The 16,169-nt window shown below is 48.9% G+C and overlaps 1 protein-coding gene across 2 annotated transcripts in view; it reads right to left on the reverse strand.

Annotated features, from left to right (window-relative positions):
- Positions 1-16,169, reverse strand: part of PDE4B (phosphodiesterase 4B) — a 178,264-nt gene that overhangs the window by 128,824 nt on the left and 33,271 nt on the right. Inside the window, exon 1 of one of the 2 annotated variants that reach the window (XM_066555725.1) lies at positions 10,299-10,636. The exons of the other annotated variant lie outside the window; for it this stretch is intronic. Within the exon in view, the coding sequence (XP_066411822.1) occupies positions 10,299-10,534 (236 nt within the window). The 5' untranslated portion in view covers positions 10,535-10,636. Of the gene's footprint in view, positions 1-10,298; positions 10,637-16,169 lie in introns of those variants that run through there. 2 annotated transcript variants of the gene reach the window in all.

The raw sequence follows: 16,169 nt of genomic DNA on the forward strand, positions 1-16,169 counted from the left end.
AAGAGGAATCACAAATAAGCCAAGAGCTGGTTTAGGAGAGCAATTTATCCTGAACAACTCGAAAATTAGATTTGTAACGATAAAACACAGTGGGAAGCACTAAATAAATACAAAACCCAAGCAAGAGACAACAAAATGCCTGAGATTTGAATCTCCAGCTTGACCTCTCTCCCAGTTCACATCAGTTTTGACAATCCAGTCAAGTTTTGTAAATTTTAACTCATAAATTCTACCTGTTCGAGATTTGTGGTATTTCCCTCATATTGCCATGCAACAAACTCTAAATGAGTATTTAAAACATCAGCCCCAAATATTTCTGAGCTTGCTTCCATCCTCATTATTTACACCATTAATGAAGCAACTCTAATTACTGTATTGATTATCTCCTGCTCCTTAAAATCCCGGAACCAGAAATGTTGGAAAACACCCCTAAGATCAAGTCCCACCATGGACATTCCTCTCCCACCTCCCAGCACAGAAGCAAATCCTGGTTTTCACAATTTAATTGTGCTTTTGAGATTTAAATAACAGGAGAAAATAAGTTAATTAACAGTAAAATTAATAAAAAGACTGGTGTGAAATGTGAGTGTGAGTGGTATTTGAGTGTGAATGATGTCCAGTGACAGAAGTGATGGGGATGAGTGATCCAGATCAGGATCAACAGGAATTCTTTGACAAATCCAATTGTCAGCCCAGCCCACGAGGAGAATTCCTCATTTTTCCATCTGTTATTACACAATAGGCCCACGAGCTTAATTCACAATATTTTTCAAGTTTTGCTTTGTGTTAGCGTTGATTGAAGTCCTTTTAATGAATTTTAGCTGATCTGAGCCCACCTCAAGCCCAGCTGGAGGCGACTCCGAGCGCTCCCTGTCAAAGGCTGTTAGTGGGGAAAAGTGAATTCCCAAGAATAGAAACAAACCCCACAAAACAACCTCTCAGGAGGGATTTCCATCCCACAGAGCCCTGATGTTTTTTCCTTAACCTTCCTTGGAGACCTGGTTCTTGTTGCCAAGGAATCCCAGTGGTGTGGGCTCCCCATGGAATTGTTCAAGGATAGGCTGGATGAGCATGCTGGGATACTGGGGGTGTCCCTGCCCATGGAATGAGCTTTAAGCTCCCTCCCAACCCAACCATCCCAGGATTCTGTGATTCGCAGAATTCAAACCCACGAAATCCCAACGCAAAGGTTCAAGGCTACTCCCCAAAGCTCCCGGTGCATTCCAAGCACAGCTGAGGATTATTCCCATTCTGCTCACCCCGGGCTGACCAACTGAGGCATTTCCAAGTTGCCACAACAGCTTTTTCCCTTGTAAAACAACAACTGACAAGGCCAAGCCAAACAGGGATAATCGGCTCCGGCGGATCCCAATCGGGATGCAGACGGCACAGCCGGAGCTGCTTCCTGGGAAAGGCTGTAAAAATAGCAAAGGCTGACATTTCAGCATTTCAGGATTTCTCTCCTTCCTTCTGGAGGCAGCCTGGAAGTGCAGCAGAACAGATTTCCATCAACCTCTGCTAGAAAAACCAAAGGCTGAAGTCTGGGTGACTGGGGAAGGTGTTGTTGGAGGCAGGGTGGGAGAAGAGAACCTTGTGTTTATAGGGAAGGAAAAGCTTGGAAAAATGGCAGCAGCTGAGTCTGGATCCCAGACTGGAGCTTGCCAAGACCTTGGCCTCCAGGGAAACCCTTCCAGATCGGGTTTGTACAGAGTGGGGGCTGCTCATCACCCCAGCTCTCATTCCATGGGCATCTTCTCCATCCCGTCCCACCTTGTCCCTCTTGTTCCTCTTTTGCCATATCCCAACGGGATCACCTGGATCTCAGGAAATCTCCTGAGCCAGCAGGATTGTTCCTCATGGATTCCCCTCAAAATCCATGGATGTTCGTCTGCCAAATATGACTTGCACAACAACGGAGTTGTCTGAGGGTTTTGTGGGTTTTTTTGTGGTGGGGACATGGGACATAATTCCTCCTTTGTTCCCAGTTGTCTTTGTGAGGAAAACCAAATCCATAAATGCTGTCCCTGGCTCTGACTCAGAAATCCATTTGCTGCTTTTATCCACCTCCTGTGGAGCTGAAGGAGGCTCCAGATGAAATCGATATCCAACGGTACCAAACCCAAAGTCATCATTTATGAACAGGCTGTGACCTCTCCGTGAGTTTGTTTACAACGGATCTGGGGGTTCAATCCAGCAGAAAACTCCTGGAAAAGGGGAACACTGAGCCCAGCAGCAGCTGGAAGCAGCTCAGTCCATGGGGGAGATGACACCAGGGCCATTTGTGCTCCTGTCCCAGCCCTGACCTCCAGCAGCTCCTCAGAGCAGCCTGTTAAGGGAGCCAGTCTGACAATCCAGATTTAAAAGGACACATTCCCTAAGGACAAGAGAAAGCTTTGGAAAACAGCCGGATACTCAGCTCCTGCCATCATTAATTTATACTGATCCCAGTTCTATAATTACCAGTTGCTTTCAAAACTTTCCTCCCTCAGTCAGCCACTAAGGAAAAACTCAAATTTAAAATGCTGTCCAGCATTTATCCACCAGCAATTCCAGGATAAACTCCCAGGTTTTGGAGATAAGGAAGGATAAGGAACATGAGTTTCTCATGCCATGAATTTTCCTTATTTTCCCAAGATTTTAGGATGTATGAACAGCACCAGACCTGGATTTACTTGCCATTCTCCCGTCCTCTCTTTGCCTTGTCCCATGCTCCTTGTCAACCCCATCCCGAAATTCCATTTTTCATATGTGATGCTCTTCCATTCTTTCTCTACCTTCCTCAGAAAAAAAAAACAAACCACAGAATAAAAATAATCCCTAGATAAGCAAGAGGACTGTTTATCCAAGCAGGATAAAATCCTGGGACACCACAGGAAGCCACAGGGATCATCCAGTCCAACCCCTGGCCCTGCACAGACAGCCCAGAACTCCAGCCTGGAATCCCAGGGAGTGTTCCCAAGGTTTGTGCATTAACAGCTCTAATTAATAACACATCATTTGACTCCTGTGGTGCTTTAAGGGACAGGAATCTGAAAATACCTTTGAAGCTACAAGGACTGGATGCCTTTGAACGTTCTGAGCTCCCTTAAACCTCATTTTTGTGGAATGGGCTCCGAAATACTCCAGGCTCAGCTCCTGCAGTTAGCTCAGGAATAACAGATCCAATAACACAGAAAAGCTAATTTTCTGTTATTGGTAGGGAAGGCAACTTCCACCTAATGAAGTCATCCATCATTGTGCAGTTTTTACCTGCAGGGTTCATTAAAGCTTCTGGAAACAGAGCTGCAGCACAAAACACTTTAAGAATATACAGAAAATCCTAGGAAAAAAAACAATGTGAGAAAAGGAGGCTCAGTGGGATCTTCTGGCTCTGCACAGCTCCTGACAGGAGGGGACAGCTGGGGGGGTCAGGGGACAGGGACAGGAGCAGAGTTGATGTTTAGGGGGTGTATCTGGGTAATTTCCCATGGGAAAAGGCTGCCCAGAGCAATGGTGGAGATGGCCTGGAGCCACCTGGGATGGTGGAAGGTGGCAGGGGTGGATGGGATGATGTTTAAGGTCCCTCTCATCCCAAACCCTCCCGGTTTCATGATTCCATGATCCCCTGATCCCTGTGGAACCCCTGAGGTGATGCCAGACAATCCAAGTGAAACACTGGGATTATTCAGAACGAAAAAAGCTAAAAAACAACAACAACAAAAAAAAAAACAACCAAAAAGGATCAAGGAATGTCAAGATCTGCAGCGAAGCCAACCCACAGTGCCTAAATGATGATAAACCAGGAATGAGTCTGCCACAATCTGTCCTGGCAGCCAAGTGGAGCCCGGGAGGAGCCAAGTGTACATCCCAAAAACAGCCCGAATGTGGGAAGTGAACATCCCAAAAACACAGCCTGAACGTGGGGATGCTGCCACGAGGGAAATTCCACACATCAACACTTCCAACAAAGCCAAACCCAGCAGGAAAACCTCCTGGAGAAACACTTCTTCTACAGAAAATTTCACTTCAGCTGAGCCCACGTGTGAGTGCTGGAGGCCAGGGATTCTCCAGGCAGGCCTCAGCCACGAGAGATCCTCTGGGAATGTTTATTCCTCAGAGATTTGGACACTGCAAGCACTAAAAAACTTATTTAAAGGGATTTAAACTTATTTAAAGGCATTCAAACTGACTTAAAGATATTAAAACTCCAGAAATAATTTCTCTGAGAAGGAATCTGCTCCCTTCCTCTCTCCCCTTCCCAGGGCATGGCTGAATCCATCAAACTCCAATTATTAATCCAAAGATCTGTTGTGTTTTGCTGGAATTCTGAACAGCTGGGCACTATTTAACACCATCTTTTCCCCCATATGTGGCCGGGGGATGAAGGAAGTTGCTCCTTTCTGTTTCCCATGGATTCAGGCAGGGCTGGGAGCCAATTTCCCTGGAGAGAGCAGATGCAGGGATGGCACAGCTGGTTCTGTGGTTGTTGTGTGGGCCTGTTTGTGTCTCCTCCTCACCTCCGTGTCCTTCGCAATCCCTCCTCCAAGTGCTAAGGAATTCTCCTTGGAGATGGAGACAGATGGGAGAACACACTCAGCCGACAAAAAGTGAGGAACCTTCTGCTTTCCCCCCCCATCCTTTTCCCTACTCCCTTCAGTTTGTTTCTCCTGGAACTTTCAGTGGAGAATTGAGCAACACATCCCATCCAATCCCAGCCCCAGCCTGGAAGAGGAACTGCTGGAAGCAGGAGAATCATCCTGCTTTTTTCCAAACTGGGAAAAGAAGCTCAAAATCACATCAACAGAGGGTGAGAAACACAAGCAGAGCAGCTCATCAAAGCACAGCCAAGGGTGTTTCCAACACTGGGATATGGGAATGCATCCTGCTAAATATGGAGCGCAGTGGAAACGGCTCCAACAGCACATCCCAAAAAACCCCGGAATCCCCGAGGGTGGGAAAGACCTCTGAGATCACCCAGCACGAGTGACAGACACTGGGTCTGCCTCAAAAGCAGGAATCAGCTCCTCCAGGCCAAATCCTGGCAGAAGGTGGCCAGGAGAGCTTGGGTTTGGGATGCTGGAATGCCAGCGCTGGGCAGGGCCAGGTCAGCAGAGCGGGACACACAGGGGGTGCCACAGGGAGCCACCAGGAGCCCCGGAGTTCCTCCACCAGCACCAAACCCCTGGAGAAATTCATGGATCTTATCCATGAATGGGAGCCACCAGGAGCCCCGGAGCTCCTCCACCAGCACCAAACCCCTGGAGAAATTCATGGATCTTATCCATGAATGGGAGCCACCAGGAGCCCCGGAGCTCCTCCACCAGCACCAAACCCCTGGAGAAATTCATGGATCTTATCCATGAATGGGAGCCACCAGGAGCCCCGGAGCTCCTCCACCAGCACCAAACCCCTGGAGAAATTCATGGATCTTATCCATGAATGGGAGCCACCAGGAGCACCGGAGCTCCTCCACCAGCACCAAACCCCTGGAGAAATTCATGGATCTTATCCATGAATGGGAGCCACCAGGAGCACCGGAGCTCCTCCACCAGCACCAAACCCCTGGAGAAATTCATGGATCTTATCCATGAATGGGAGCCACCAGGAGCACCTGAGCTCCTCCACCAGCACCAATCCTCCAGAGAAATTCACGGATCTTATCCATGAATGGGAGCCACCAGGAGCACCGGAGCTCCTCCACCAGCACCAAACCCCTGGAGAAATTCATGGATCTTATCCATGAATGGGAGCCACCAGGAGCACCGGAGCTCCTTCACCAGCACCAAACCCCTGGAGAAATTCATGGATCTTATCCATGATTGGGAGCCACCAGGAGCACTGGAGCTCCTCCACCAGCACCAATCCTCCAGAGAAATTCATGGATCTTATCCATGAATGGGAGCCACCAGGAGCACCGGAGCTCCTTCACCAGCACCAAACCCCTGGAGAAATTCATGGATCTTATCCATGATTGGGAGCCACCAGGAGCACTGGAGCTCCTCCACCAGCACCAAACCCCTGGAGAAATTCATGGATCTTATCCATGAATGGGAGCCACCAGGAGCACTGGAGCTCCTCCACCAGCACCAATCCTCCAGAGAAATTCATGGATCTTATCCATTCCACCAGCACCAAACCCCTGGAGAAATTCATGGATCTTATGAATTCCAGAGACCTTCCAGGAGCACCTGAGCTCCTTCACCACCACCAAACCACAGGGGAAATTAACAGCTCTTATCAATTCCACCACCACCGAAACACCGGAGAAATTCATGGGTCTTATCAATTCCTGTTCTCCTCAGCAATCCCAAGTAAATACTCTCCAAAATTCCATCTTTCTGAAGCACCATTCCATGATCATAAACCAAAAGCCAACACAATAACTGGATCATTTCCATCCATCTCCATGGGATTTTGCAGCTTCCAGGAATTCAAGAGCTCCGTTGTTACTCACCAGGCTTGGAAAAATCTCAACTGGATTGTGCTATCTTATTTAACTCCCTGAAATTCCTCCACGGGAGATTGTTGTGCCATGAAAACAGAGCATGTTTTCAAAAAAAAAAATGGATGGATTTAAAATAAAATTATTTCTATTTGATATTATATTTTGGAAAAGCAATTTGCTGGCTGTGTTTTAGCTGCACTCAGGGGTAACCAAGAGAAAAAGCAGAGCAAAATTTCCTAAGATTTAATTTCTGTTCTGTATTTTCTTCATTCATGAGGTAACAGGTAGTTATTAAATTAATGAAGCTAAATGTGAATTAATTTGGGAAAAATCCACAAAAATCTTAATTAAGAAAGGACAATCAACATCATATTGCAGAAATCCCTTCTTTAAAAGCTCAGCAGAGCCTGAATAAATAAAAATGGAATAAATTATTTCAGTTGGAGAAATATTCAGGGAATTCCAGGATGGTTTGGGTTCAAAGGGATTTTAAATCTCATCCCATTCCCACGGGCAGGGACACCTCCCACTATCCCAAGCTGCTCCAAGCCTGTCCAACCTGGCCTTGAGGAACTATTTATAATTTTGAGGCTAAATTGACCAAAACAAAGGAATCAAAACAAAGTTATAAATTGCAGAGTGCGCTTGGAAAACACTGAACTTTGGGATCTTCCAAGCCATTGCTGTCAAGGACCTTGCTCTGAGGGTAAAATGGATGATTTGAAGTTCTTGCTTGGCAAAAATAAGATGGAAGAGGTGTAAAAATCAAAGATATTTTTTTAAAATTATTCCTTTGGGTTCCTCAAAGTATGGATGGGGTGAGAGAGAGCAGACTGTGGGATGTGGAGTGGGAATGTGCTGGGACTTGGCTGGCAGCAGAAAGAGCTGAGGATCACCTGCAGGAGAGGCTGCTCCCTCTCCAGTCACTCCAAAGGAAACTCGCCATGTCCAAAATTTCCATGGCTCCTGCCTGCCTTTTTCCCCATAAAATCCCCCAAAATGCACCAAGGGATCCGAGGGGAATTATCAAAGGAAGAAGGAGCATTTGGAATTCTGGGGTCTCCGAGGCAGAACTGCCAGATGCAAGACAGGAATGAGCCTGCTGGATCCTGGTGGAGGAAAACCCCAAAGCTACAGAGGTTTTGTGCAGCTCTTTTATGGGAGTGAGGCCTTTGGAGAGGGGATCCAGGGTTGGGAGCGGGCAGGGATGAGCCTGGCACAGGTCTGGGGGTCACTGTGGTGACATGGGGATCGTGGCCAGTGTGGGCAGCCTCTCTCTGAGGAAAAGAATCCTTTGCATCATGGAAACGCTTGAATCATGGCCTTATTCTAAAAAAAAAAAAACCTCAATATTTTCTTTCCTTTTTTTTTTCTGGGCGAGATGTGTCTGGATATGGGAGCAGCCTGTGGTGACACAGATTCCATCAGCACCAGCAGGAGGAGGGAAGTGCCATGTACTGTTAGAAAAGCAGGAAAATTCCTGGAAAAGGCCATTATTTCAAAGGGAAAGAGGAATGAGGGAAGGCAGAAAACCAGAAACAAGGAAAAGCAGCAGCAGATTCCCCAAACAATGGCACTGATGTGGGAAAATGCTGATTTGTCCCCCCAGAGTGACCAAGTTCCCTGGTTAGGAGGCTGGAGAAGTTACAGATTCCATAAAATCCAACATGGATGAATTCCCTGGCTTGGCACTGCCCGTTTATTCCCGAGGCAATTCCTTCCCTTCCTTCCCAGCTCCCACAAAGGGCCCCTTACATAAGTGGCATTTGGCTGGGCACAGGTGAGGCTGCTCCGTGCCCTGCATCCCAACCCCAGAATTGCCCAGCACAGCCAGGGGCTCAGCTGCACCCCACAGCACACAGGGAACACCCTCCAGACACTCCAAAGAAATGCTGGAGCACAGGGAAATATTGAAAATTAATTGAAATATTGAAATTAAATTTCAGCTGGGTTTGGTGCGTGGTTTATGTTGAGGATGTGCTCACACTCAAGCATTCTTGGAAGCTTCTCAGAGTGATTTTCTTAATTTCTACATTTATTTCTTTCTTATCTAAGCTTAAAACTTAAAACAGTTCCAAATCACCTAAAAATTGAGTTGAAAACCTTCCCTTTTTTCCATTTAGAGGAATCCCACCTCCTTTACGAGTTGATCCAAGTTCCATCTCCAAATGAAATATTTGAATTCTTTTTTCACTGAACACCACAGATGCTGAGTCTGGTCCCATCCTGCTCCCCTAATTCCCAGCTGGAGCATCTTTCCCTCATTTCCCTGGATAGGCTGCTGGGATCAGATGAGCTCCATGACAGATGTTCCAGGGAATTAATGTGAATAACCCCAAACACCAGTGACTCTGAGCAATTAAAATCCCCAAGAACACTCTGGAGCTGCTACAGCTCATAACCAGCTTGAGGTTGTTATTACTGCTTGGATTTAAATAAAAAAAAAACCAAACCAAAACAATCAAACAAATGAAAAAAAGCAGGAAATTTGCAGGATTCCAGAATTCTGAAGGAATGGGAAAGTAATGGATATATGGCTGTGCGAGGAAGGATTAAAAAATTCACATTACTCAAAGTTTTCTGGTTCAATTCCCACACTCAACTGGTGCATATTTTGGGATTTAAAAGGTGGATCCTGCAAGAGGAAATTTAGGAAATGAATCAGTGAGACCCTCATGGATTTCCCTGGATTTTATCTCATCTTTTGATGGTTGTTTATGGTTTAAGCAGGATAAATCACCCTCAGAGGAAGCCCCAATCAGCTGTAATGGCACCTAAATGGACTGTTTGGGGTTAGAGATTTGTGGGGAGGGAAAAGAAGCCTCTCAGCCAGGATTCCCATGGGAAAAAAGGTGGAAAAGAGAGAGATTTGTAGCCAGCAAAAACTGTCTCCAAGCCTTTCCCAGGATTTAGCTCCGAGAGTGCCCTGCTCCAATCACCCTGAGCTGAGAGAGTGAAGAAAAAAACGTGTCCTGAAGGCTCTGAGTTCCTGAGCTCTGAGCTGAATTCCTGGGCTCTGAAATGTATTTGGAGATGAATTCACGGGTCCTGAGATGAATCCATGGGCTCAGAAATGAGCCCTGGAATCAATTCACGGGGCCTGAAATGAATTGGTGGGCTCTGAGATGAACTGATGGGCTCAGAAATGAATTGGCGGGCTCTAAAATGAATTCATGGGTCCTGAGATGAATTCACAGGTCCTGAAACGAATTGATGGGCTCTGACATGAATTCCTGGGTTCTGAAATGTGTTCCAAGATGAATTCATAAGCTCTGAGATTAATTTCTGGGTTCTGAAATCAATTCATGGGCTCTGAGATGAATTTCTGGGGCTCTGTCATGAATTCTTGGGCTCTGAGATGAATTCCTGGGTTCTGAAATAAATTCATGGGCTTTGAGATGAATTTCTGGGGCTCTGTCATGAATTCTTGGGCTCTGAGATGAATTCCTGGGTTCTGAAATAAATTCATGGGCTTTGAGATGAATTTCTGGGGCTCTGTCATGAATTCATGAGCTCTGAAATAATTCCATCGGTTCTGAAATGAACTAATGGGCTACGAAATACATTCACAGGTCATGAAATGAATTCCTGGGCTGGGCAGTGAAGCCCCGGGCTCCCCCACACGAGCACAGGCGCCTGGCAAAGTTGCCGCTGCTGCTGCCTTTGTTCCCGGGAATAAAGGGCTGGATTCCTCCCGGAGAACGGCGGCTGAACAAGGGCCGAGGCCCCGCACTCAACATCCCCGGCTGCTTTTCTGCTCCATTCACGGCCGGCAGAACCCACCAACGACCCGCGCTCGTTCTCCCCGCCTCAAACCACAGCTCCACTGGTTTTAAACCCAGTTTCAACCCAGTTTCAACCCGGCAGAGCTTACCATGTGTGTGCCACCGTGAAGCGACGGCGCTGGCGGATGCTTTTATTCACCAGCAACTTTCTGAAGAAGCAGGGAGAGTTCCTGGGCGAGCTGCGAGGAGAAATCTTTGGCGACGTGGGTCTGTTCCCGGGCAGCTTGGGCAGCTCCAGCTCCAGGTGCATCTGCTCCTTGAAAGTCCTGATGTAAACCTCGGCCTCGGGAGTGGCGAGCTCCCGGGAAGGCTCCCTGGCCGTCATCGCTGCGGCGCCGGGCGAGCTGCGAGCGCTCAGCGACGGCCACGGGCGCGCATCCCCCGAGCAGCGCCGGCTGCCAACGCGGAGCTGCCCCCGCTCACTCTCCGGGCAGCATCCGCGGCAGCGGGAGCCGGCAGCGCTGCCACAGAGCCCCGGCCTCTCCTGGCAAGATGCTCCCGGTGTTGTTGTGGCCGCTCATGAAAAATTCATCAGCCTCTGCTCCAGCATCCCGCCCTCCCCGGGAGGGAACAGCGCTGGGATTTCAGGATCAGTCAGGGAATCGCGCACTGCTCCAGCATCCCGCCCTCCCCGGGAGGGAACAGCGCTGGGATTTCAGGATCAGTCAGGGAATCGCGCACTGCTCCAGCATCCCGCCCTCCCCGGGAGGGAACAGCGCTGGGATTTCAGGATCAGTCAGGGAATCGCGCACTGCTCCAGCATCCCGCCCTCCCCGGGAGGGAACAGCGCTGGGATTTCAGGGATCAGTCAGGGAATCGCGCACTGCTCCAGCATCCCGCCCTCCCCGGGCAGGAACAGCGCTGGGATTTCAGGGATCAGTCAGGGAATCGCGCACTGCTCCAGCATCCCGCCCTCCCCGAGAGATCAGGGCTGGGATTTCAGGGATCAGTCAGGGAATCGCGCACTGCTCCAGCATCCCGCCCTCCCCGGGCAGGAACAGCGCTGGGATTTCAGGGATCAGTCAGGGAATCGCGCACTGCTCCAGCATCCCGCCTTCCCCGAGAGATCAGGGCTGGGATTTCAGGGATCAGTCAGGGAATCGCGCACTGCTCCAGCATCCCGCCCTCCCCGAGAGATCAGGGCTGGGATTTCAGGGATCAGTCAGGGAATCGCGCACTGCTCCAGCATCCCGCCCTCCCCGAGAGATCAGGGCTGGGATTTCAGGGATCAGTCAGGGAATCGCGCACTGCTCCAGCATCCCGCCCGCCCGATTTCGGGATCAGCTCCGGGCACGGCGCATCCTGCGCCCGCTCCGCCCGGCGCTCCCAGGCCGGGCTCTCATTGAGAATTATTTTGCCCGCACGCCGCCGGCTCCACCCCAGCCGCGCTCATTGGCTCGGGGTTATTTTGACAGCCGGACTCTGTCCTGCCCTGTGGGGAGCGTGGGGCAGCCCCAGGACATTTTAAGGACCTGCCCAACATCGCGATGTTGCTCCCCCGCTATGGGAGGGATGGGAGAGCGCTAAGAGGGGAGATAAAGGCTAAAAGGGAACAAAAACAAAAGGAATTCTGTTCTGCAGGAACAAAGCACACGGGAATTCCTGCTCCGTGGAAAGGCTCCATCGTCCTGGCATGCAGAGCCAAAGGGTCCAACCTCTGCCAAATCAAAGGATGGGGGAGCTGGAAGCTCCCTGCCAATTCCAGTAAATTTTAAAGTTTATGTATTTAAAACAGAAAAAAAAAAAAAACCCAGGAATTTTATCTCCGTATAAACACCATGAAAGCAAGTTCTACTTTTCCAAGGATACAAAGCAACATTCAGGTAAAGAAGTTAAAGACAAGGAGTGTAAGAGCACAATAAACCCCGAGGGACTTTTTAAACTGGTCAAAATAAGGTGACCAAAAATGCAAATACAAGAAATGTTTTTAAAGGAGGAAGACTCAGGGAGAGCACGTAAGGAAAGTACTCTAGTGGCACCATGCAGGCATCAACTACAGCAAATCCCTGTCCAGTGGGTTTTCCATCAAATACCCCAAAATTCTTGCCAGGAACACCAGCGTGCCTTCCTCAGCTTCCAGCAAAGCCTCATCATAGAGAACTTCCCCAGAGAGGAGTTCGCAGACACCCCACCCAGCCTGCCCTGTGCCCCAGTCCCAGTTACTAAAAACCAAAATAAACCCAAATACCTGCCCAAGCCTCGCTAAGGACACTGGAACTGCAGTGAGGTTTAATCCTGACAGCTTCAGGCAGCAGCACAACGGGACTGTTGGATGATTTAGGAATTCTGACATGGTAGGCTGGGACCTGTTACTCCACTGGCAGGCAGGGAGAGACAAAGGAGAGCCTGGGAGCTGAAAGGGGAATCAAATCCACACAAATGCTTTGGAGCTGGAATTCCCAACAGAAATAAAATCTGGAATTCCAAACAGAAACAAAACAAAAAAAAAATTGGAACTCCAATGGGATTCCTAACAGAAATAAAAAATGAAATTTCCAAGAGAGATAATCAACGGAATTCCAAACACAAATAAAAATTGACTTTCTAACTCTAATGGGATGTTGGAGGGGGTTTGTGAGGATACAGCTGCTAGTGGAGAAATTTCCATGCCCTTCCCTAAAGCTTTTCAAAGGGCAGGGACAACAGAGGAAATCCCATTTCAAAAGCAATAAAGCTGCTTTCCAAAGTGCCCATTAAGGAAGTGCTTCCCACCATTTGGCCATGCATAGATCAGTAATGAACTGTCAGCCCTGCTGGCCAAGGTGCTGCGCTGAGATGGGCAGAGAGATCCCAGAGAACGGAGCTGGTGAGGAGGGAGAGGAGCCTGGGGAGGAAGAGAGGCTCCATTCCCTCGGGGAAGCAGGAGGAGAGGGAACACAGAGTGCCATCCATCGGAATGCCAGAGCTTCTCCAAGCTCAGCTCGCCTTTGAAGGCTCATTGTGAGTACAGGAGAAGCTTCCAGCACCTTCCAGCTCCTGGTGCCGATGGATCCACACTTCCCTGACAAAATTCCCTGGGAAAGGTCCCAGCAGAGCTCTCCTGGAGTTCCAGCTCCCACCCCTCCCAATGCCAGCTCCTGGTGTTCCACACACACAGGACCCTGCAGCCAACATCTCCCAGTTCTCAGGGATTTACAGCTTGGAATTCTGGCCAGACACCCTGCTTCACTCCAGGATGAGCCAAGAGGAGGTGAGAAGCAGACACTGGAGCTAACTGGCAGGAAAGCTGGGATCTGAAAGTCCTGGCAGGAGCTCCCTGTGTTTGCAGGGAATAGAGAGCACCCAGGGCATCAGAACTTCCAGGGGGTCAGGGAATCATGGAATGGTTTGGGTGGGAAGGGAACTTAAATCCATCCAGTGCCACCTCTGCCATGGCAGGGACACCTCCCACTGTCCCAGGCTGCTCCAAACCCCAACATCCAACCTGGCCTGGGCACTGCCAGGGATCCAGGGGCAGCCACAGCAAATCTGGGAATTCCATCTCTGTGCCAGGAATTCCTCATTCCCAATATCCCATCTCAATCTACCTTCTTTCAGCTTCCAGCCATTCCCTGTGTCCTGTCCCTCCATCCCTTGTCCCCAGTCCCTCTGCAGCTCTCCTGGAGCCCCTTCAGGCCCTGCCAGGGGCTCTGAGCTCTCCCTGGATCCTTCTCCTGTCCAGGGGAGCACCCCCAGGTGTCCCAGCCTGGCTCCAGAGGGGCTCCAGCCCTGCAGCAGCCCCATGGGTTCCTCTGGGCTCTCTCCAGGGCTGGGGCAGCTCTGCAGGTGGGGCCTCACCTGAGCAGGGCAGACCCAGCCCAGTCTCACCCACCATCACTCCCAACCCTTCTCCCAGGGCTGTTTCCCATCTGTTCATCCCAAGCCTGGATTGACCCTGGTTTACAAATGAAAATGATTCCCTGAAGAGCCCAGAACACAACACCATGCACTGATCTGTCCATCCCCACAGATTACTGTCTGCAGCCCAAGATGACAATTCCATCAGAAAAGGGAGCAGAAAGATGAAGGAATTGTTGAGGAGGCGGAAAAGATGATTGAAGGAAAGTGCCTGGCAGGAAAATGAGACCTCTTGGAAGAAAAAGGACAATTAAGGAAACTTTCAGAAGTTTAAGTGCATTTGGGTGAGATTCCATCCCCGCTTCCCAACTCGCTGAAGAGTCTGGAAGTGCTGGAAGTTTCAATATATTTGATTAAAAAAACTGATAGGGTGGGAAACAACATTTCCAAGCCTGCAACTCCTCATCAAAGGCTGATCTTGAGTGTGCTGAGAGCAATTGCTAAGCAACAAGAACACATCTTTCTTCCTCAGCAGCACCATTATTTACCTGTTCCCAGTCCTGATAGCCAGGCTGCAGTAAAACACCAGGGCAATGGGAATTCTGGAGTGCCCTGCACGCTCCAGTAGCAAAGGAAAAGCTTTTAGTTGACTTTTCACAGCACTTTCAGCCAGGGCAGAGCAATTGGAAAATTCTTCCTCAGAGCACATTTAGATAAAAACAGTCAGGAATTCCCCTCTCTTACTCCAGCCCCTGTTCCATCCATCCCAAGGGCATCCCAAAAAGGTTCCACCAGCCCCACAGCAAATTAATTAGAGAAATTATTTCAAGGGACTGTGCTTTGCTGCTGCTACTTGGGCTTCTTTTTCCAAGCAAGGAAACCCAGGGGAAAACATATTTTAATCAAGTACAAAGTCTCCTTTCCAGAAATCCTGGCTGACAGATTTCCCCCTTTAACAGGAAAAATAAAATCTTTATTATAAACTTCCAAACAATCTGAAAATTAAGATTTTTCTTTATAAAATAAAAATCACAGATCCCTGCTGTGTGTTTTAATTGCTGCTCAGTAATTTATTTTTTTTTTAATCCATGGAATATCCTTGTGCTCCTGGAGCAACAGGGGCTGTTCCTTCATCAGTTCTGGAATTACTTGCATGGTCCCTCACGCTCAGCAGCATTTCCCTGGTGTAAATCAGGCCCAGGATTGGAAAGGTCAGGAGAGATGAACAATTCCAAACATTTATAAAAGCTGAGGATGCACAAGGGAGGATTCAACCCCTTAAAATCCCTTTTAGACTAAAATTAGACCACATTTGATAGGAAAAAGCCCATTATTGGGCCAGGACATGATGGGGTTTCACAGCACCATCCCTACTTAAGGTGGATTTGTGCCAAATGGGTTGGGAAAGGATCCATGATGGAATTCCAGCAGAGAAATTCCAGGAGCCAAGCAGGTCCATTAGCTCTGGGAGAGATGAACATGAGCCTGGAGAGGAGGCAGGGAAATCAGCCAAAGCTCATTCCCAGCAGGAAATAAAAGGAAAGGAAAGGAGGAATGTCTGGGTTTGGGAAAGGGTGGGAAAATGAGATTTTGAGGAAAAGCAAACCAAGCTAAGGCAGGAGAAAACCCTGAAAAACAACAACTTTTTCTTGGACTAAACCAACACAGAGACTGGAGAGAGAAAAAAAGAAGGAATGAGAGAGCAGAGAACACAGGGATTGTCATTTGTACTGGAAAATAACTGGGTTACAGAGCCAGCAGCAGAGCATGGAATAAATCTGTGGTGGAAATGTCACAGGAGTGACAGGGATGTGATCCTGAGCTCAGCCCCTGAGGCAGCAGCTGGAGCTGCCAGGATGAGGCAGCACCAGGAATAAATCACAGCAACCCCGGCAGTGGAGACAGGCAGAGCGAAGAAAAAGGATCAGAGAGAGAAATGTCTGGAGCAAGACAAGGAAAACATCAAGGAGCTGGGAGCTGGAGGAGGGAAGCAGCCAGGAGAAGAGAAGCCAGGGAATGAGGCTTGAATGTGGAACTGGAAGTGGATTGAAATGTCAGAATAAGGAATGACAGGCAAGGCTTGGAGTGAAAGCAGTGGCTGTGGGCAAAGAGAGGGCAAGGAGGCAGGGATGGGGAAAGGGGAGCTGGGAGCAGCTCTGTGGAAAGCTGGAAAACATCCCCAG

Source organism: Molothrus aeneus, chromosome 9 (assembly GCF_037042795.1).
Source record: "Molothrus aeneus isolate 106 chromosome 9, BPBGC_Maene_1.0, whole genome shotgun sequence".
Taxonomy (NCBI): Eukaryota; Metazoa; Chordata; class Aves; order Passeriformes; family Icteridae; genus Molothrus; species Molothrus aeneus.